The sequence below is a fragment of the Poecile atricapillus genome, chromosome 6 (genome assembly GCF_030490865.1).
Source record: "Poecile atricapillus isolate bPoeAtr1 chromosome 6, bPoeAtr1.hap1, whole genome shotgun sequence".
Taxonomy (NCBI): domain Eukaryota; kingdom Metazoa; phylum Chordata; class Aves; order Passeriformes; family Paridae; genus Poecile; species Poecile atricapillus.
The window spans coordinates 11,868,646-11,891,134 of NC_081254.1; the positions used below are offsets into that span (position 1 = coordinate 11,868,646).

Sequence of the window (22,489 nt, forward strand, 5' to 3'; positions counted from 1 at the left end):
TAAGGTGACATTTAAAAAGGATGTGGTAGAAGACACAAATTTTGATAAATTACTTGAAATTTTTGCTGCTGCATCTGAAGGGTGCTCTATGCCTGTAAGAACAGCACTGAGTTAGGTGAAATGTTCCACTCAGTGTAAGGCAGGTTTGTTGGCCTACTTTGGGTGTAGCACCAGACAAGAATCTTCCAGTGAAAAAATTTTGAAATGTTACCTTGTAGAGAAAACTTTGTGATACAAAACTAAATTCACTAAAACAATTTATTCATTTTTAGAATTACTTTGGGGGAGATATTGTGGAAGAAGACAAGGTAGCTTTCAGGAGAGTAGCAGAGAATATAATTTAAAACATACATTAGTTTGTTTGTGGCCCACTAGCTCCTAAAGCTTCTCTGTTGGTGTTTTCACTTGCTAGCATACCTACTGCCAACACATTGGCCTGGAGTTTATGTTCATCAACGATGTGGAGCAGTGCCAGTGGATCCGTCAGAAGTTTGAGACGCCGGGAATCATGAAGTTCTCGAACGAGGATAAAAGGACTTTGCTGGCAAGGCTGGTGCGCTCTATGAGGTACGCTGGGCTGGGACACTGCTCTGTGTGTGCTGCCTGGGAGCTGTGGGATTTGGAAGCTGCTGATGTGGGGGGGAACAGACTCACTGAAATCTGGGGTACAGGTGGGTGTAGTTAACCTGGCAGCTGTATCAAAGGAAAGTGTGTGCTGTGAGGAATCTGTTAGGGTCCGTGTTGTGACTTAGTATTCTGTTATCTTAAAAGGCCTTTAGTGGCATGCCTGGCCTAAGGAGTTAAACTAGGGAAAAGTTGTTTCAACTCGCTAGTAATATACATTTGTATTAAAGATTTGTAGCCTGTTTCAGAAAATAAGTGTCAGAGCGATGTTGGTGTGTGATTTCAAGTCCTGTTTCTGCCCTTTTCATTTTGAGATGTGCCAAGATGTGTTGTGCTGTTGCATGACCTGGCAGCCACAGTTTTAGTATCTGCAATAAAAGAAAGCGCATTTGGAAATAGCTTTTTGACTACTCCCATTGTGGCTATCTGTTTGGAAATACTGTGATCCCAGAGACTGAATTATCCTCTTACCCCTGGAACAAGGCTTCTCAGACACAAGATTTATTTCAATCCTTACAACATGAAACAGTGTGTATGTCCGTTGTGAAACACAAGAGACAGAGATTTCTAAAGGCACACTTTTTGGTTAAGATTCTGTGTTCAAAGACCTAGAAATGAAGTGCTCAAGGGAGGTGTCAAAAGATGTTTTTGCCAGGTCTTTTGTTTGTCAGTGTTATAATGGCTCATTAAATGTTTCATTTAAACAGAAACAAAAATGACACTTAATGGTCAAGTGAATATTACACTTGAGTAAGTTTGTTTAAAAGGCCCTCAGTATGAACCATCTCCATTTATACTAAGACAAGAATTTGTGCTTTTATTCCTGCCTAAGCTGTGGAAAGATCAAGGTTTCTGGTGGTATGAAGGAGCCTAATGTTTATCTTCTGCCAAATTAATTGTCTGCTGTATGGGGAAAAAATTTTGTAAAAAATTTCTATCCAGCTATCTTTAGAGTGATTTTTATTTTATTGTTTGAAAATGGCCTAGGAAAAAAGTCTAGTTTTGTGGAAAACTGGTTGTGCTCTTTAGCTTTGTGGCCTTGTAAAGTAGGTTTCCATTATGTGGCTTAAGACTGTTTTTAAAATATGTTCATTCCAAGACTACAGAGTTCAGGTACTTGAAACTGAATTTTAAAGTTGGATTTCTCATCCCTTATGGTTTTCACTGATAGGTTGTTGAACAAACAGTCATTTTAAAATCTTCCTTATGTAAAATACTCGTATATTTCTGAGCTACTTTGTAATGCATTAGTAAACATGTTAGACCGTGATGTGGAGCCTGATCTGGGCAGGGTCAAGCATTTCCAGATTTCCAGAGAGCAACCAGCTTTCACCAGATGTTTTCCTCACTGGAAATGCATGCAGTGACAGAGGCTGGGTCTCTGAGACTCCCAGTGGTGTGTCGGGGGCTGGCAAGGTGTGACTGAAATACTGTAGCTCTGCACACTTAGTGGCAGTTTGCCTCAAGTAGTGAACTTGCTGCTTGTCCACTAGTGGCTTAACTTGCTGCTGCAAAGAGGAAGAAATCAGCGTGTGCGCTGCTTTCCTTCACCCTGTGGGGCCTGCTGTTCACATGGCACAGTGCTTTCCCTTTATATCTAAACTGGCATAGCCCCACAGACTTCCCTGAGGAATTCTGACAGAATAGCTCAGTTGAGGGTCTGCCATGTTTAGATGGCTGGATTGTACGGTATTGATGGGTGAGCTAGGAGACACTTTTGGCAACAGTTCATATCCTTTAGGATTTCAGTCTAAAGAGGTAAATGTCAGGATTCTAAGTGAGGAATAAGCTGGATATTAATGGATTATGGCAGTGTTATGAGGCAAGGCACTGCACAGATGATGTAATCAATACAGCTACTTTCATGAAGATGTATTTTCTTTGCCTTTCCTATCTCCAAGCTTTACAATGTATAATCTTTTCAGTGTTTGTTGAAAGGTACTTTTTAATCACTCACATTGCCTCTGGCCCAAATACATTAAAGAATGAAAGAGCTTAGAGCTGTCAGGGAGTGACATCATTCTGCTGCTGAAGCTGAGGCAGAAATACCAGTGTCCTGCTTCTTGGCTCATTCCTGAGTGTTACATCACACAGTCTGAGGAGCCTTGCTATATGGATTAGGTGTGCTTTCTGCTCTGTTTTGGTTTTGTTTTTTTTTTTTTACAAATATTAGAAAATACAGGTTCTCTGTTATATTTTCTTTAATTCACAGAAGAGACTTCTTTGCTGTCACTCTGCCTTCCCAGTGGTCAGATTTGTATCCATGAGAGCAGAGTTTGACTTGGGAAGTGAATTTTGTCTTTGAGATGAGGACTCTTAATCATTTCTAAGTCCTAGTAAATGGTTTTCAGATGGGGGAGAAAGAAGACTGAATTCTCTCCTGTGTTTCTTTCCCCATGTGACTGAATTCCAGAGGCATATAACTTGTATTCACTGATGTTTTAAAACAGTTAATGTAACTTTATTTGCTGTAAGATGGTAAACAATAAGTATTTGCTACATTACCTTAGTACATTTGTAACTTCTCTTGGTTTTTTGTTTCTTTTTGGCAAAGATTTGAAGACTTCCTTGCCCGCAAGTGGTCTTCTGAAAAGAGATTTGGTTTGGAAGGATGTGAAGTAATGATTCCAGCACTTAAGACTATTATTGATAAATCCAGTGAAATGGGAATTGAATATGTTATAATGGGAATGCCTCACAGGTAATGCCAATGGAAACACCCCAACAAATAGGCATACAGTGTTGGGACAAGTTTTGGATTCTAGAATTTTGTTTTAAAAGTTGATATTAGAGAAGCTGAGATAGGAAGAGTCAGTCATAAGTAATGGGAACACAGAACTGTAGCAATCACCTGTCAGTAAGAGGCTACAGTTTCAAAAGTAAAGGGTAGAGAAACTCTCCAAAGTGTATGTTGAAGCTGCAAGCAAACGTGAAAGCAGCCATGGTATATCTGCTATTGCAGAGAACTGAGAAAGCTTTGTGGGGTAATTTTGAACTTACTTTTGCAGTCTGCCTTAACTAATTTATAATGTGATTATTTAAAGACTGCTAGATAGCTACAAAATTCACTTGGATAACAAGGTGTTCTAAAGTGTCTGAGGGAACACACTCGAGGAACTTTGTTATTGGAAGAAGGGTTGAATCACGGATTTCAAGCTCAAAAGTTTGAAGAGAACATTTGCAAATTTCTGACAGGGTGGTTTGCAGATTTTGTGAGTTTTATACTGTTGACTCTCTTAGTACCATTTTTGAGACATAACTGTGTTTGGAATTTTCTTAGAGGTCGGCTGAATGTATTGGCTAACGTAATCCGAAAAGAGCTGGAGCAGATCTTCTGTCAGTTTGATCCCAAACTTGAAGCAGCTGATGAGGTAAGATGCTTTTTCATTAGACCTCTCTATAGAGAGGTCAACATTCAAGATTGTTTTCAGTTGTTTTGGTCATGATTACTATGAAAACAGCATTATCAGCTGCAATGCCTTCTTTACTAGTTTGAGGAACATTATTTGGTGAAATTTCTTAACAAATTTAAAAATTGTTATACTTCTAACATGCAGAAGGTCTCTCAGGAATGACTGTAGATAAATAAATTCCATTTGACAGAGTTCATAACCTCTAAGCATCTCTTTTTGTTTTATATGGATGAACAGAGTATTAATATGCTGTATTTATTTAATGTTTGATGACAACAGTAAGATAATAGAATAGGCACAGTGTCCCAATTTGAAATTATGGTGTCAAACCCATAGTGCACACTGATGTTCAGGTAACCAGATGCATTTTTCAGGCTGAAGCACAAATTTTAGGCCTAGTGAATCAGATGGAGCAGGTCTGATTTGTGATTACATTTTTCTTGTTAGGGATCTGGGGATGTAAAATACCACCTGGGAATGTACCATGAGAGGATCAACCGAAAAACAAACAAGAAAATCACTCTGTCCCTGATGGCTAACCCTTCTCACTTGGAAGCAGTTGATCCTGTTGTGCAAGGCAAGACAAAAGCTGAACAGTTTTATCGAGGGGATACGGCAGGGAAAAAGGTAAAAATTGTTTAATATAGTAACTTTTAATGGTAGTTTTTCATGGTATTTCCAATAAAAATAGTTTGCCAGTTGTTTCATATCACAGAATCTGCTTCTTTTCCTCCTTCACAAAAGGGATATATCACCTGTTGAACTAGGTAAGGTTTCTGACATGAAACCTCAAGGGTAACTTCAGGAAGTAGGCTCAAAGCTTTATTTCTTTTGCAAGCTGAGAAAAGGCAGCAGAATGCTGAGAATTTTATATTTTATCATAAAATTACTGTGGTTTTTTAATAAGCACTACAGAAATAGGGAGCCAATAAATCTTGCGGAGACTCTCAAATTGCGGGTTTCCTTTCTAATATGTGTGGATATGTATGTACAATTCTCCCTCTTAGGTTATGTCCATATTATTACATGGGGATGCTGCCTTTGCAGGACAAGGAGTGGTTTATGAGACATTTCATCTTAGTGACCTCCCATCCTACACTACAAATGGCACTATCCATGTTGTGGTCAACAACCAGGTAACGAGTACAGGCTTTTCCAATCAACTTATCTGCTGAATATGTGCCCATCTGTCTCTTTTTATTGTTTGTCATTATTGTTTGTTCTTGCTCCCTCTGGTTATTGGAATGGTTGAGATATTTCTGAAAATGATCCTAGTATCTAGCAGCTCTTGAGTGGATAATATTTCATCACCTACATGAATTCCATTCAAATTGTAATACTTAATTGGATTAAGCTTATTTTGGTTTTTAAGGGAGCAAAAAGAAGCTAGCTAGCCACAATGAAAAGCTGATGTTGTTGCTTTATGAATGGCTATTAAATGCGAACTTTAAAACAGAATAGAGGGAGGTGCTGAAATTGTTTTAATAGAAGTTTCTGGAATTTTTAGATTGGCTTCACCACAGACCCCCGTATGGCCCGTTCATCTCCATATCCCACTGATGTTGCTCGTGTGGTCAATGCTCCCATTTTCCACGTGAATGCTGATGACCCTGAAGCAGTGATGTACGTGTGCAACGTAGCTGCAGAGTGGAGAAACACTTTCAATAAGGATGTGGTCGTTGACTTGGTAAGTTTTGGTTTTCTTAACTTTTCATTCTGTGCCTTATATACTACTCTTTATTTTTTTGTGACTTAGAAGGTCCAGTCAAGGAACATATTTGATTTAAAAGGCCTTTAGTCTCTTGGTTTTAAAATACCAAGCAACTAACTGGTCCACAAAAAGCCATGGATGTTTTTTTTTTTGCAATAAACCTCTTAAGATCTCTATAAAACTATGAAATGAAAATATTGCATTTTACATTTTTCTTTATCAGCAGAAGCAATCTTTCCCTTTGTAGGTTTGTTACCGTAGGAGAGGGCACAATGAAATGGATGAGCCCATGTTCACCCAGCCTCTGATGTACAAGCAGATCCATAAACAGGTGCCAGTGCTGAAGAAATATGCTGATAAACTGATTGCAGATGGGACTGTGACGCTGCAGGAGTTTGAGGTATATACCAGCAGAGTTAGAGGGAATCTAAGGAGTTGTAAGGGGAAAGACCCAACTGACACTGTATGCTGCCTGCTTGAAAACTTCCTTACTGTGATAAGTCTTTACCCTTTGGCAGTTTGTGGTTCAATTTCGCTTGGATTTTCATGTAAATACTATTGTTGTAACAAAAGGACTAGAAGTGCTCTGAAGTAATTAACATATATTGCACATAAAAAATTGTTTCAGTTCTGAGGGAGAAGGTGATTAAATAAGAACATTGGAAAATAGAGGCATTTATCAGCTGTTCCTGATCTCTGGGACCTCAATTCAGCAGCAAGACAGTATTTAAACACTCCTGTTGATAGCTTCCTATTGATAACGTTGGCAGGCTTGTGTCCAGCAATGACGAAATCGAATCAATTTAACCTTTTAGTTTTCTTGCAAGAATTCAACCAAGCTCAGAGATCATTTGAAGTATTCCAGAAAGATGAAGTGTAGATTGTGGTGTCGTATTAAGCTGGTTAGGTCTTTACCTTAATTTTTTTGAGAATGAGTGTTTAGAATGCAGACAAAACCTTCTGAGGAGCCTTGAAACTTTCAAGGACCTTCTGAGAAGGTGTAGTGATGTGATATTGCAGATCATGAAATAAGCACTTTGGGTAGGTGCATTCTGTTGTCTTTAAGAAGGATCACAGCTCAGGCAGAAGTAGCTTTCCTGAATAATTTATTATATCATGTGCCAATAGAGGCACCATGGGATTTGGTGACTGGATCTAGGATCCTGGATGGATGTTTGGCTGTACAGACTGAGCTCAAAATTGCTGTTAATTCCTTTAAAGGTTAGCTATCTCAATAACTTTAGTGTGACTCTGGATTGAAACACAGATATTGCAGAGGCATTCTGCCTCTATGGAATATGGCATTCAATCTATTGCCATTGAGAGGTGTGGCCAGCAGATTTTTTGCTAGACACTCCAAGACAGACTAGTTTTTTGGAAACTTCTTTTCCAAACTTTAGTGTCTTTCATAGCTGGGAGTATGAGAACTGGATTATTTTGATCTTAGGAGTATGACTGTAAATTATATTTGATAATTCCATTTTGTCTCATTTTAGAGCAAGGCTTGCAGTTTCAGCTTCTGGTACACCCCTCTGTAACATCTGTCCAGTGAACTATATGATTTATTTAGAGCAATGTATATAAGCATATTTCTGGAAGGCTGTTTGATTCTAGATTAAATTTATTTGTTTGCATTATTTTAACTAAATTTTCTCATGGACTTAAATAGCTTGTTTTATCGTGCTGAACGAGAGGTGTTATCTGTAAGAGATGAGGGTATTATGTTTATCTATTTTAGAAGTTTTTTGTTCTACAGGAAGAAATTGCAAAGTATGATAGAATATGTGAAGAAGCATATACTAGATCTAAAGATAATAAGATCCTCCATATCAAGCACTGGCTGGATTCACCTTGGCCTGGTAAGGAATGTCCTTTCATTTATCCTAGTGCTACCTGAACATGCTTTTATTTTGAGTCCAGAATCTAGGATTTAAATAGATTTGATCAGACAGTGTTCCTATAAAATGGAATATGTGATCTTTGATTTGCCTCCCAGATCTCCCAGCATTCTCCCAGATCAACTTGAAATAAATGCTTCTGTTTAAAAATGTGCAAAGTAAGCTGTGACTTTGAAAAAGCTATTTTCCAGTTTAGCAGAGAAGTGGTTTTCCTGTACTGTTAACTGTCTGAGCTGTCAGGAAGAAGAAGTATGTCTCATGTTATTTATTTTTGTTTGAGGGATTGAGGTGCCATATGCCTTTTATTGGCTGCCTCTGCCCACATAGTTGGACATCACAGGGAGTGAAAGCAGAAACAAAATAGATCATTGTGAGCCTGTAAGATCAGCTTCTGTTGTCATGCAGACAATCAAAATTATTGTTTCCCAGTGAAAGGTGAAGAACTAGGCTTAGTCTGCTAATTAGAATGTCACTATTGAGTTGTTGAATAAATTGTAAGTAATATACATATCTCCTAAACAATCCTTGAGTATCTCACCAAATCTCTTCCTCCCAGGCTTCTTTAACGTGGATGGAGAGCCCAAGAGCATGTCTTGTCCTCCAACAGGCATTTCAGAAGAGCTGCTGACTCACATTGGCAATATCGCTAGTTCAGTGCCAGTCAAAGACTTCAAAATACACTCAGGTCAGCTGAAGGCTTTGTGTCTCTTACTGGCTTCTTGTCATGCTCCATTACTCTATTTCTGCACAGAAGTTATTCCTGGGCCATTTCTCAAAGAGAAAAATATCTGCAACTTGTTTTTACTTTGATTCTTCTACTCTATGGGTGAGGAGAATGTGACATTTAAGAGCCTGCTGCTTGTTCTCAGCATAATATTCTTTCAGTATCACACCACTTCTGTTTCATACCTCATTAAAATAGATTTTCCTCTGAGGGAGGTAGAAGTCTCTTTGCAACCTTCGGTTAATAACTCCTTTCATTCTTCAAATCCTTGCATTTTCCCCCAAAAAAGTCTTGGCTTTTGTTCTAAAAAGATTCAGTCCTCACTTTGGCATCTATTATAGTAAGTGCTTATCTCGCTGGGGAGCCCCAACACTGTGTCAGAGTTCTGAGATAGTTTTATTTCCTGGGCAGGTTGAAATCTAGCAACTATTGGGAGCAATAACTTGCTCATTCCATGGGGAAACATGGGGACCCTTTGTTTAGCGATCTTTTTTTCTTTTGTTGACTTGTAGGGTACATACTAAAGATAAGGAATAAAGAGCTTTTTTCTCTTTAAAATCTCTAAAGAGAGAAAGATAATCCTCTCTAGAGTCATCCATCAAGGAATAAAGTCTGTCTTCTGTAAATATGCTATGTATTTGTGTTCCTTTGGGAAATGAAACACAAGTAATGATGATAGGGCATTCCCAGTTTGTAATTGCAGGCTTGTTGAGCAGATACAATTAATGGATAAATTTAACTCTTATACACATTTGTGCACTTTGTTGTGACACTGATAAATTAAAAATCATAGTTGGCCAATAAAATTTAGTATAAGACATTCTAATTAAAAAGGAAAATTGGTCTGTTGTTAGTAAGGTGATTAACCATTGACACTAGGGAACACTTGCCAGTATATAAGGTAGATTTATGGTTCAAAACAATTATGGTATGCTAGATTTTTTATGCAGTTTAAAAGGATGTAAGAGAGAATTTGTGGAGAAATAAAAGGGGAGAGAAACAGGAATTGGAAGTACTTTGTCCTTTCACAATGAAACAGCTTGCTATCATATAGTCTTGCAACAAATAACGGGAAGATTGTTCCTTTTTATCAAATGTATAATATATTCTAAAGGGGAAATTTTCAAGATTTTTTTTTTTTAACTTAAAATGAGGCTATTTTAATGAGAGTTTTATGTGGCAAGAAAGTGGGGTATTTTTCTGTAAAATTGTGGAAAGTAAGGAAAGGAAGATATGGGAAAATAACATATGGGACAGCTTACCAAAATCACCAGTGCAGATGTGAAAATAAGATGCTGTCAACTGACAGTGAATACAGGAGACTTGTGGTCTCGAAGCTGGAATCATCTATGTGCAGCTCTGAAGTTTTCTTCCCTTTGAAAGTGACAGTGTTTTAACTTGTGTTTTGGCTCACAAGGTTATAAAATCTTCACTGAAAAGTCAGCTATTGGTTACCAACTGAAAATCCATTGGCAGCTGCTACAGTTTTTCTATTTATATGATATTCATAGTATTGATCAATCCAGCCTATTTCACTGTGCAGCATCTCCAGAAGTGCAATATGACAAATGCCAAGAAAAAATTAGGAAAGGAAGACAAAAATTCAGAAACCAATTTGCTATTTTCAGTCTCTCATAAAACAGTACTTGGAGTTAGAGAAGTGGAAATATACCTTGAGGAAGAAGAATTTCACCATCGGTCTTTTTAATTGTCCTCAGTAGATTCTGACACAGTCAACCTTACTTTCTTTTTCAAAAACAAGGTATGAACATTACACAACTGTTTGCTTGGGAAGCAAGTTGTTTTATTTTGTCAGCAGTTTAGTTCTATAAAAACAGTTTGTAGACCTGATTTGGTATCTGTGTTTAGCTTAGCCAATGAGGAAGGAGAACGTAGGGTGAATTTAATGTGAACGGAGAATTTCTCTGGAATTGATCCATTCACCTCTGATCTTTATTCTGACACAGGACTCTCTCGGATTTTGAAAGCCCGCTTGGAAATGACCAAAAACAGGCTTGTTGACTGGGCCTTGGCAGAATACATGGCTTTTGGCTCTGTTCTCAAAGAAGGGATACATGTCCGACTAAGTGGCCAGGATGTGGAGAGAGGTACTTTCAGGTCAGTACTGAAATAACTGTTAAATGTTGTTAAAACTGTTTAAGTCCCACACTTAAAGAAACAACTTGGCATTTGTTTAAAAAATATGGTCTTCTGCAGGGAGGGGAAAGTTTGGGTTCTTTCTTCAGCCTTAATCTGAATGTTATAATTTCTAGAAGTCAATAATAATCAAATTTCCTGTGTATCTGTAAGCAGCATTTTAAAGTATAATATTTAAGCCAGAACAAACATTTTTAGACACTTTTTACCTTCTCTTGCTGAAAAGCAGAAATGGTGTCTTTCCCCCTGATTTCTAACCAAAAATACAGTTGCATTCCATCTAATTGTTGAGAAGAGAGGATAGTTGCTGCAGCAGATCCTGAATCTTTTAAATACCATTCCAGTGGTGGCTGCTTGGAACTTGTGTACTCTGTGAACAAACATGTTGCCAGTTGGTGAGGCTTTTAAAGTGAAACAAGGTCCATTGTACTGAGACTTTTAATGCCTATGGGTTATGTATGAAGGCAGGATCTCATCACTTGGTAAAATATATACAGTTTGCTGCCTTACCTGATTCTCTGTAGAGTAAAATGTTCATGATGTATTTAATTGAAACCTTTGATGTGATGCCAGTTCCTGGGGTGAATGCTGTACTGTGCTCCATTGTGAATGCTTGCAGAAGAGAAATAAATTTTGGTGCCTATCTTCTCTGGTACATTATTGGCTAGAATTTGGGATGAACTGAATGTACCGTGTTGGCATAATAAAACAGCACAATGGGGTGCTTTCACTATTTTGGAGCTCCTAAAGTCATGTCTAGAAAGTAGTTCTTTCTTTCACTATTCCATGTGATGGCTTCTTTTCTTTCTGTTTCAGTCCTCAACACTATCAATAGATTGCAGCTTTATCTAGATTCTGACAGAAGCACCGGACCCCTTCCCCTCTTGGAGACAAACTCTCAGAGGACAGAGGGAAGGGGGACAGCCTTAATTCTGTACTGGTTTGATGTCAGTAAATCTGACACTTGCACATGTGCAAATTGTATGTCTGTATATTTCTGGCTGGCCATCTATGTTCATCTTAATTACCTTTTGCCAGGGAAACACAAAACTTTGTACTCAAGAAGCTTAACACATAACTAGGTCTTTGGCTTAATGAAAAAATGAAAATTATGGCAGCAAAAGTGATTTATGCCAAACAGCTGTTTGGTGTGTGAATTTCCGCTTTTCTGTCTACTCCCCTCCTTGTGCTGCTCTTCAAAGGTTCAGTCTTTTTCTGGCTTCAGATTGTTGAGTTGTAGATGAATTTCAGAGCTCTTTTGCTAGCATTCATTACAGCAAAAGGAAGTGCAATAAGATTCAGACTTCAGTGTTGGCAGCTCTACAACACACAGTATTGTTACCAGTACAGTAACTGGGCCTTATGTCAGTGGTTGTAAAGCTGGACATATTGCTGTGATTCACTCAATCTGCTCACAGAGTTAATGGATTGCAGTAATTACTTCAGTCATCTCTGTTTTGGTATTCCTTGATGTCCCATTCTAATGCTGATTAATGGTATTCTAGAGAACTGTAAATGGTGCATGTGAGTGGAAATAGCAGGAAAGAGAATACAACTCCTTCAAGTTTCAGTGCTGAAATTAGATTACATTTTTTTCCATTACAGACAAACAACAATTGTTTCAAGGAAAATGTTAGAATTTGTGAGGAATGCAGAACAAATTTTTTTCATAAAAAGTTCCTCAGAATTTCTTTCCTTTAATAATTCTATTATATAGAATTATTATAGCAACAGCTTCCCTATCCTTTTCTCTTTCTCCCCAGTTCTACTAACAATAAGGTATTTTCAATTTCTGTAAGTGCTTGAGAAGCCTTGGATAGACAGTGAAAGTCCTTACAGTGCAGTAATTGTATTTAGACATGTGATTTTATTTCCCGTGGTTTCAATCAGACCAGGGTGTTGTGTGTAGCAGAGATAGCCATGGTGCCTGCTGTCCAGAACACAGCTTTGATGCTTTAGCTTTGAAAATAGCTCTGTTAAAGCCCCAAATGATTCTTGGCTAATAAATCTCTTTGAACAACTCTTTGCAGCCATCGTCACCATGTGCTTCACGATCAAGAAGTTGACAAGAGAACTTGTGTTCCCATGAATCACCTCTGGGAGCAGCAGGCCCCCTACACCGTGTGCAACAGTTCTCTCTCCGAGTATGGGGTCTTGGGTACGTCTTGATCTGCCTGGGGTTTGATAGGGCTGCTAGATAAGAAGCAGAGGTCAGCAAGGAGAAGAATGTGGGGGAAAAAAGAAGCTGTAAAATGGTCATATATGAAGCAGGTATCAAAGGTTCTGGCATCCCTTAAACAAGCATCCCCACATTTTACAATTTTGGGATTCAGTTAACAGCATCCATCTGCTATTCTTGATCTTGGCGGTGCTGGAATGTGCATCTGATGCTTTCTTAAAAGAGGAGGAACTAACAAGAAAACCGGAGACAGTTTGTTATAGAGATATAAAAAATCCATCCTGGCCTTATCTGAACTGCTATTCTGAATGTGCTGTTTCAAGGAAACAAATTCTTTTTAGTGATAGCATTAATCATAGTGAATTATTTTACCTTCAGCCACAGAGAATGGATAACCTTACTCTGACATGATGAGGGTGGCAAGAGGAATGTGGAGCATGAAACAAATACATCTAATAATTTATCAAAAGTGTTACTGATTGTATGGATAGTAAAATATTGTGTGAAGGAAAAACTTGAAACATTGTAGTAGATAAAGGTGGTCGTTGATAGCTGCTTCCTTCAAAATTCCAGAAATACTTGGTTACTTAGTAATTTTTACAATGCTACATGTTACTTACTGCTAATAATATTAAAATTAAAGTGATATAAAATTGTACAGTTGGAGCATGGGCTCGAGACCAGATTTTTTAGGTATTTTTGTTAACTCTGTGGCAGAATTGGTGTGAACAGAATCACATTTTTTGTATTGCTAACATGTAAATTCTAAATAGGAGAGTGCAAGCAAGGATGTTTATAAACAGGAGAAAAATAATTGGCATAGATAAAAATAAAGAGAATTTTTATTTTCAGAGAATGATTATTTCCAATTTCCTATTGTTTCTCACTATGTGTTCTGGGGTTTCTTAATTTGAGCTTGTTTACAGTGTCGTTGCAAAACTTGTGGGTAAGTGGGTCATAAGTTTCTGGGTTTTCTCTTTTTACATTCCAAAAGAAGTGACAAATGTCTGGATATGGTTGAAATCTGATTTTGTTTCAAAAATAACAACACAGCAGGAAGCCTAGTGTTGATATGGTGTGAAGGCAATTCTGTCACGATACCATTCTTTAAAAAACTAACCAAGAAGGCTCGCTCTCTTTCTTGATCTCATCTTGCCCTTCCACCTTACCCAGCCAGACTTGATTTAACAAAATTCATTGAATCCAAGCAATATGGTAAAATATGGTTTTGTTTGTATGCTGAAAACAATACTATTTCCATACTTCTGCTTCACAGATGGGATGACAAGTTCTTCAAAACTAATAGTATTGATACCTTTAATTTTCAAGACCTTTAAATCCCTCGAGATGTTTCCTAGCAGTAAAGGAGATTAAATTGATGCAAATAGTTAAGTGATGTGGCTTTTTGTTTGTTGGGTTGGGTTTTTTTAAACTAAATATGCCATGTTCTGTGTTGAAGTGATTTTATAATAAAGTTTTCTCTCTCTTGCTGGCTTTTATATATTGCCCTTTTCCAACATGGTTACTCTTGTGTATTACCTCCACACAGAGACAGTTTTGGGATAAGCAGCAGTGTTTGAACATGTCTTTTCTAGTTAAGACTCTGAGTCAAAGAAGAGGTATCAGAATTGATATTTATTTGGCTGGTAACATGACTGGGTCTCCTTTTTAATACACAGAAGAATAAGTGAAGGCTTGCAATTCATGGAGTTGGTCCTTCAGGAGAACCAAAACTGCTGAACACTTTACTTTCTCTAACTGCTGTTTCTACTATCTGATTCTGTTAAAAGAAACAGTTTAGAATTAGTGCACTGAAGTGTTTGGTGGCTGTAAGGAGAGTTGTGAAATAATATAAAGGAGAAAAATGGTGAAAAAGTGTTAGGAATTTATTTTATGACTATGTTAATACACAGCATCTCAGAAGCATTTTGGGAATTCCCTTAGTTTCTGTAAGTAAAAATGGATGAAACAGCCCAGCATGATATAACTAAAGATTATTTCCTTGGCAGGTACATAAGCCAAGAGCTGGTATCTGTTCAGAGCTGTGAGCTTTACACCAAGTTGTAGTGAAGCTAGTTAGTAACACCTGGGGAGCCATTGCTCCATTAAAATGATACTCTAGCAGGATTGATTTCACTTAGAAAGAAAACAAAGGCAGTCTTATTCAATTGTAGTTCAGACAACTGCTTATATTTTGTCTACAGGAAGCTCTGGAGTGGGTATAACCTGAACATTAAATGAGAGTACTTAGCAATCTCTGCTAATTTAGAGTATTTGACAACCTCTGATAATTTTGTTTGACATCCTATGTCTCCTATTTTTAGCTACACCCAGATTATTATAGTTTAGTTGTGCATCCACTTGCCTTGCTGTAATTTTCTCCTTGTACTGAAGCTGAATATCTGGAAGTATAAGTGATAGCTGTGAAAAGTCATTTAAGCAAAAAATGTTTGTCTGAATTTACTTGCTGATTAGGATAGAGGAAAAAACCAAAAGTAACTAACAGATGCTCCATTCTACTTCTTCAGCATTTATTAAATACTTGAAAGGATTTCCTGTCTTTCTGGCCCTCTGAATGACTTGTGTAGTGTTGAGTGTCTATGCAAGAGGTGAGTTTCTTTGTCAGGTTCAATACTGGCCTTGAGAGATCTTGGGCTGGAGCATCTCATACTGGGAGCTTTCAAGTAATATCAGGCTATATAGACTTGGAACTAGTGTGTAGTTCAGGAAATTCCTGAACCATGAGACTTGGAGTATAATTTTCTCAAGGGAAAACATCAAGTTTAAAGCAAAAGATGAAAGGAAGAAGACAGGTATTAATGTAAAATTATTTTTTTGCAATACACACCTAGGATGAAATATGTAGTATTCCTGCTCAGTCAGAAGAATGTATTTTTAGTGTTGGGGATAGTAAATACAAATACCTGTCAGAAATTGTGTTAGGAACTAGGACTAGGTTACTAGATTGTAGTAATCAATGGCAACTGCATGGACTTCTGAGAAGGCATCAGTCTGCCTGTTTAATAGCGTCAGCCACCAGATGGGTATTAGCTTCATTTTGTCCTGAGCTGTGTTTGAGTTTGTGAAAGGATGCATATCCCTCTGTAGTCCCTGAGCTTAGAATTTCTGTTAAAGATAGCAAAAAGCTGTCTCTGAGCTGTTCTTCATTCTGACATAAAATCCACGTACTGATAATCCCTTTTAACCATTAGTTACCATTCATGCCCTAAGTCACTTTAAATTCATATTGAATTAAGTTATGGCTGTAGCCTTACTTATATTAATTGAAAAACAGCTATTCTTATGACAATCATGAAAATGCTGTGGGGAAAAACACAGTGCAGTATGCTGTGTAAGCTGCCACTTTGGTTGACAGCACTTCTTTCTGTGCCAGAGTGACGGAAGAACAGTGAGGGAGCACAGCAGGCAATGGACTAATAGAAACAGGCATTTCTGCTAGGTCTGTCATCTAGGGACCATAATGAACTCCAGCAATTGAAACATTAGTTTTGCAGCCTTAATCAAGTGCTGTGTATTTTTCTTCCCTCTGTCCCCTCAGTGTAGAAGTTTACCAGACTGCTGTGCTGGTTCCTGGTTCCCTGTGCCCTGGTGTGCTCTGAGCAGCTGCCTGCTGTTTGGAGTTGGCTGGTTGCTTTCCAACACCCTTCGGGTGTGTGGATTCCTTACCTGACATTCTTTGAAAGTTGTGTTGCTACCTGGTTACCTTGGATTTCCTCATCTTCAACCTGTTTTCTGTTTCTACCTGTGGAAGAGTTAATTCTTTAAACCCACAAAATTTGCACAGGATTTTAAATGTTCAGCTCTTGTTTCTGCAGATGCAAACAATAAAGTTTGCAAGGTCTCTGCTGTGGTCTTTCTTTCTTTGTTTGTCTGTTTTTTTTTAAAATTCTTTCTTTCTGGTCTGAGGTTGAGCCTTCATGAGGGACCTGGGTAGGAACCTGCTCCCCTGCAGTTCATGTCCCATCTCTAGAATGGTGGAGACTTTCTAGTTCAGGTCACCTTCCCTGACCTTGACTCTGGTCCCCCAACAATTCACTTTTTCAAGAGAACATCTCACCCTCTCCTGGGCTGTTCATCTTGCATCTGTCTAGATCTCTCTCCACCAGCACTTTTTAAAATTTTATTGAGCAGTTCAGATTTTGTTCTCTAAGCTATTTTTTCCCCATGAAGGTAGTAGTAGTAATTCTTCACAGACTCCTTAGTCTGTCAAGAGTTAAAGTTATTCCCCTGCTGTAGTCACGATTGGAATAGTTTTAATTTAGTAACTCTCACTGCCATTTCCCTGGTGGAAAATTGAGTTCTGGTATACCAAAGATGTGTGTATCACAGACACATGTGCCATGAAATACTAGTCTCAGCAACATTATTCTCAAAATGCTAATCAGAATGTATAGATTACGTTTGGATGTATTTTCCTAGACATTTTTATAGCTGTCGGAAAGCTTGGAAATGGTATCTGTGTTAAGATCACACTTTTTGATACAGCTTCACCTAGAGCATTGTTACCCTGTAGAGATTATCTTGAAGTTGTCAGCAAAATAGGAAATGAGAAATTATACTCTTTTTTCCATATGAATTTTAGGGGCGATCTTTCATATATGAAGTAGAATTATGTGTATGCTGTGACCAAATTTTAAGTATGCATTGACCTCCATACTCTTTGAAAAGCACTGTGTGATTATTGATAATTCTGAGTAGTCAAGACCTCAGTTTGTGCTTGTCTAAAAACTGGATTACCCCACCCTTACAGAGAGCAGCATATGCACAAATAAGTCTTGAACATATTGCATATTTTCTCAACCATGTAACCCAATCAGTGGAAATGGTCTCTTAATGCTTGTGTAAAATTAGAATGGGATTCAAGTCCATCTAGGGAAATCTCTTTCAGATACCTTTGGGAATATGATTGAAGAAGTTGTGTAAAGTTTTCCGCCATTTTCATTGTGTTAAGAGCAGTGGAATTATACAAACGAGGAGGCCAGAGATGAAGGAAAGGCTGTTCAGGCAGTCAGGCCAAAGGCAAGGCCAGCAAAAATCATTCTCACTCTCTGTCATGGGGACTCATAGAGGAAGGGCTGTCTTTACAGTCTTCTTTTGGCCTCTAATGTATCAGTTGCCTTTTGGTGGGACCATGAGCATCTGCTGGAGTCATGGATGGACTGTTCAGAGATCAGTAGTCCAAAAGCCAAATGACTCCAAGATTTCTTGCCATGGGGATGGTAAGAAAAAAATTGGGTTGGAATTGCCTGACTGGGTTGGAGTTGAAAGGACTGAAAACCCAAAAGTTAGTTGATCTGAGGGGTAAGCTTCAATGAGAGTATTCCCATATTGAAGTTCTGTAGTTGAAATCACATCATTATATTCTGTATAGAGCTTCAACATGAAATTTATCTAGCAATTAAATATTTATTCTCTGTGTATATTGACTCAGTTTTGCCTCAGTCAGAACCTCTATACCCAGAGCACTGCTATATAACTCTGTTTTTTACTGAGAGCTTTAACATTTTGGTTGCAATCACTCCAAACTATAGGTGGAGAATCTGAGTACAGGTATTTATTCAGCACTCCAGGCTCTGCTATAGCAAAAAGTCAAAGAAAAATATGAACAGAGATCAAATACTTTAATGCTGAAGCAGAAACCTAAAGGGTCCTTAGCCCTGCCTAAGAAAGGATTGTTTATCCAAGTCCCAGATATGTTTGCCATGCAGCTGTTACATTCAAGTTTCTTGGAAGATCTGAAGACTAGGATCATGTCTGTAGACTGAAAATTGATATCACCAGTAATTTTCTTCATCATCTGCTTATGAGAGGGGGAAAGAAGAGTTATTTATTAATTTTAATATTTCTACACAACATTGTCTTTAACTGGGCTGTAAGTGCATTTTTACAGGAGAAGATAGTAGTGAGCTCTTAGAGAAATATTATACTGAAGTTGGAGTGGAGGGAGGGGGTTTAGTTGGTTTAAAAGCTCCTATGATTTTGAAATGTTTGAGGAAAAGTTTGAAGGATAGAAGTCAGGCTTTGAAATGGTACTACTGGAAACTGCATGATTTATAACAGGGCTCTAGAAGTCCAGTTCATGCTCTAGTTTTGGGTTTATTTTTAATTTTTTAATGAGGAATGACCAGAATTTTCAGGAAATCAATTTTTCTAATTTTCCTACTTGTTTGCTTGTCAGGTTTTGAACTTGGCTTTGCTATGGCGAGTCCCAATGCTCTGGTGTGCTGGGAAGCCCAGTTTGGGGACTTTCACAACACGGCGCAGTGTATCATAGACCAGTTCATCAGCTCCGGCCAGGCCAAGTGGGTTCGGCACAACGGGATCGTCCTGCTCCTGCCACACGGGATGGAAGGAATGGTAAGCGCTGCTGGCTGGCACGTGCAGGAGGGGACTGCTGGCTGCAGTGCCTTCTCTGCAGCTGGAAAAGTCAAAGGTGTCTTGGGGATCCAGTGCTGATAGGAACCCAGGGGAGGAAGGCACTGTTAAGCATGTGTGGCTGCCTCAGTGTTACAGAGAAGAATGTAGATAGATTGACTGGTGAAAACCAAAAAACCCTGAGCAATATTTCTGAGGTCTTAGTTTCATGTCCTTAGTGGCATGTACCACTTCCCCCCATTTTTTTCCTTTTTTTTGAATAAAGTATGTCTGTGTAAACTCTGCAGTAAATTCTCTTGCCATGAAATGACAAAAAAAACTTCTTCAAAAATAATTGACCTTGGTAAATTTTGATATAATAAGAAATCTCCCTCTTTCTGGAAAGGAAAATGTTTCTACTAGCTGTTAATTGTCTCTTTTTTGGTGTATAGGAGGAAGTAGACAATGTCTTAGAGGGAAAGGGTGTGGGCACACCCTATGTGTAAAGTTATATGAAGTTCATATCAGCAGTGGAACTGTTCTTCAAATATTTTAAATTATTTTTAAGATTACATGAACATCATATCAGGCAAGGTTAATTTTCTCCTTTTCAAATACATTAACCTTCATGAATTGTTGCATGTATGTTTCTAGTTTTCTATTTAAAAAAAGCATAGTATGTGCCACAGTGGCAATCTCCATCTGTATTAATGCTTTAGACCTTTTCACCACAAACTGTGTCATTTCTATTCTCACAAACAATTTAGTTTATTTCTATTCAGTTATGATCCTGTCCTGATACACTGGGGTGCATTCATATCTTATGAATGCCTTCCTATATCCATTGTGCTTAAAAAATAAAGGGTCTGATGCTGTTCACAAGGGTTTTGATAAATGAATTTTTTTAACTGTATCCTGAGGGGACAGCCTGAATGAGCCCTCAGCAGGAGGTGTGGTCCTCTGCAGGGAAGCACTTGGCTTAAGGGGCTGGTTCTCCGCTACTTAAAATACATTTAATCTTTTCCCATTGCCACTTGGCAGTGAAGATTTGCACAGGTCTTCTGAAACATGCTTAATTTGCTAATAGTGTCAGCTGCTTTTGGAATATTTAAGAATCCCACCAGGCTGTTGAAATCTTTTACCTTCCCAGAGGACCTTTTCATTACAGGAGGACTAGTCTTTCTATAACTACAGTGTTGGGGACAAGATGATTTGGGGAAGGATTCTTAATGGGATATGGATCCCTTCACCTCTAGGTCATGCATTCACAGGCAAGTTGGCTTTGATTGAAAGACTCTGCAGCCTAGTGGCTCCTTGGGGACTCATCTGAAAGTAGCTAATGGATTCAGTATAAGTCTCACTGGATAGGTGGTCACAGTAGAAATAAACCCTACTCCATCCCACGCAGCAGTTGCTGGTAGTCTGATTTGTGGTGTCAGCACAGAAACTGAAGATGGATGTGAACACTGAGGCTCTGGACTGAGGTTGTTGCTGGGGCAGTGTGTGAGTGATGGGGAAGCCTCACCTGCCTGTCCTGTAATTGTTTGCTGGTAACATCTCTGTTCCCAGTGTACTGACTCCAGTGTGCTTGAGAAGCACTGGGTTTGTGCTGTGTATGCCATGCTTAATGCAGGATTTCATTTACAGCAGATGTGAACATCAGAGGTGCTACAATAAACGGGGCTGCTACTGTGCACCATAGTTTTGTGCAGCTTTGTTCCTTGCTCTCAAGTTTCTTGTCTGTGACCAGGTTATTTGGCACCTCAAAAGCAGAGGCAGAATTCAAAGGAGCAGTGATATAAGGCACTAGCTCTAGGCTATTTGTGCTACACCTTTGTTGCCAACAGAATGTTTTTTTCCTTTGAATTTCCTTAGTCCATGCAGCAGACTGAATCATGGAGTCGTAGAATGGTTTTTCTTGGAAAGGACTGCAGAGAATCTTGTTCAAAGCCTCTCACGATGGCATGGTGCCTTTCACTAGACCAGGGGCTGCTCAGAGTCCCATCCAGGCTGGCCTTGAACACTTCCAGGGACAGGGCATCTACAGCTGCTCTAGGCAATCTGTGCCAGTGCCTCACCACCCTCACAGTAAAGGTTTTCTTCCTTGCATCAAACCTCTACTTGCTCTCTTGTAGCCTAAAGCCATTTCCCCTTGTCCTATTGCTACCTGACCTTGTGAAAAGTTGCTCTCCAGCTTTCTTACAGGTCCTGTTTAGGTACAGGAAGGTGCTGTAAAATATTTCCCTGGAACCATCTCTTCCCCAGGCTGAATCATCCTGATTCTCTCAGCCTGCCTTCATAGGAGAGGTGCTCCACTCCTCTGATCATCTTTGTGTTCCTACTATGGATCTGGAATCCTGCACTTGGAATTAGGAAGGATGATGTGTTCAGTCAAGGTGGATTACTAGTTGTCAGAGTAATGACTGATTTTGGAGATCATGTATTAAGATTTCAACAGAGGAACTTATGATGAGAGATAGCCATATAAAGAAAAAATCTCTTTATGAACATTATTAGCTTAGGAGACATGGAGAGAGTTGAGAGGTGTAATAGTTTGTCTTTGGGTTAAAATACTTTACAGCTGTGTGCAAAATGAAACCCCTTCCTAAGGGTACCTGTTACTTGAACAAGCCAAGGCTATCAGCAATAGCAATACATGAAAAAGCACATTGCATTCTAACACTCCTCACAGCTTTCTCTGATCCTTTTTAAACAGGGACATGAAAAGGAAAAATAACAGATTCTGTTACATTCCTTATTCCTGATAATTTCTGTGGCCAGCATGCATGTTTTCTTAATGTAAAATGGAGCTAGCAGCATTTGTGCAATTCAAGTAATTGCCATGGGTACTGCTAGTGAGACAGTGGATGGGAGTGTTCAGTAATGACAGAACATAAAATATCCCCCAAGGAGGCAGAAATTAATCATAGGTTAGTCTGGCAGATAATGTGTGTGTATATTTTGATCCATTTTAGCTAAAGCATTCATCTAGGTACTTGGTCCTGTACTGAAGAGTGAACAATAGTGGGAGAGATCCTGTGCCTGCTTTTCTTGCAAATACAACAAAAGTAGTCAGCAGATAACTTTGAGTCTGCTCTGGTTCAGCATGCACGAAGTGTGAGTCACTGCAGTACTCTGAGCCACCCAGTGTTTCTCTTCCTGACATTCCTTGTGCTCCTGTTTGCTCTGCAATAGCAAGGTCATTGTTGTGCCCACATGGACCCACTGCCTTTCCACTGGTCTTCATTGTGCAGCTAGACTTAGGGTAGAAATCACTTGCAGCTGGTAGAAACATTGGAAATATATATGAAACCAAATCTCCATATAGAAACAGAAGATGAGGAGTTCCTGTCCTGTGGTGTGTCCTCTCTCTCAGTGCTGCTGTTGGTGCCTTTGGCTGGGGGCAGG

At 38.7% G+C, this 22,489-nt stretch overlaps 1 protein-coding gene across 1 annotated transcript in view; it reads left to right on the forward strand.

The window, feature by feature from the left end:
• The window catches only part of OGDHL (oxoglutarate dehydrogenase L), a 47,511-nt gene that overhangs the window by 19,343 nt on the left and 5,679 nt on the right, over positions 1-22,489 (forward strand). The window contains exons 6-17 of the mRNA XM_058841927.1: positions 413-567; positions 3,179-3,325; positions 3,905-3,995; positions 4,485-4,664; positions 5,045-5,173; positions 5,545-5,724; positions 5,996-6,148; positions 7,505-7,607; positions 8,203-8,331; positions 10,338-10,488; positions 12,558-12,685; positions 18,906-19,084. Of these exons, the coding sequence (XP_058697910.1) occupies positions 413-567; positions 3,179-3,325; positions 3,905-3,995; positions 4,485-4,664; positions 5,045-5,173; positions 5,545-5,724; positions 5,996-6,148; positions 7,505-7,607; positions 8,203-8,331; positions 10,338-10,488; positions 12,558-12,685; positions 18,906-19,084 (1,725 nt within the window). The remainder of the gene's footprint in view (positions 1-412; positions 568-3,178; positions 3,326-3,904; positions 3,996-4,484; positions 4,665-5,044; positions 5,174-5,544; positions 5,725-5,995; positions 6,149-7,504; positions 7,608-8,202; positions 8,332-10,337; positions 10,489-12,557; positions 12,686-18,905; positions 19,085-22,489) is intronic.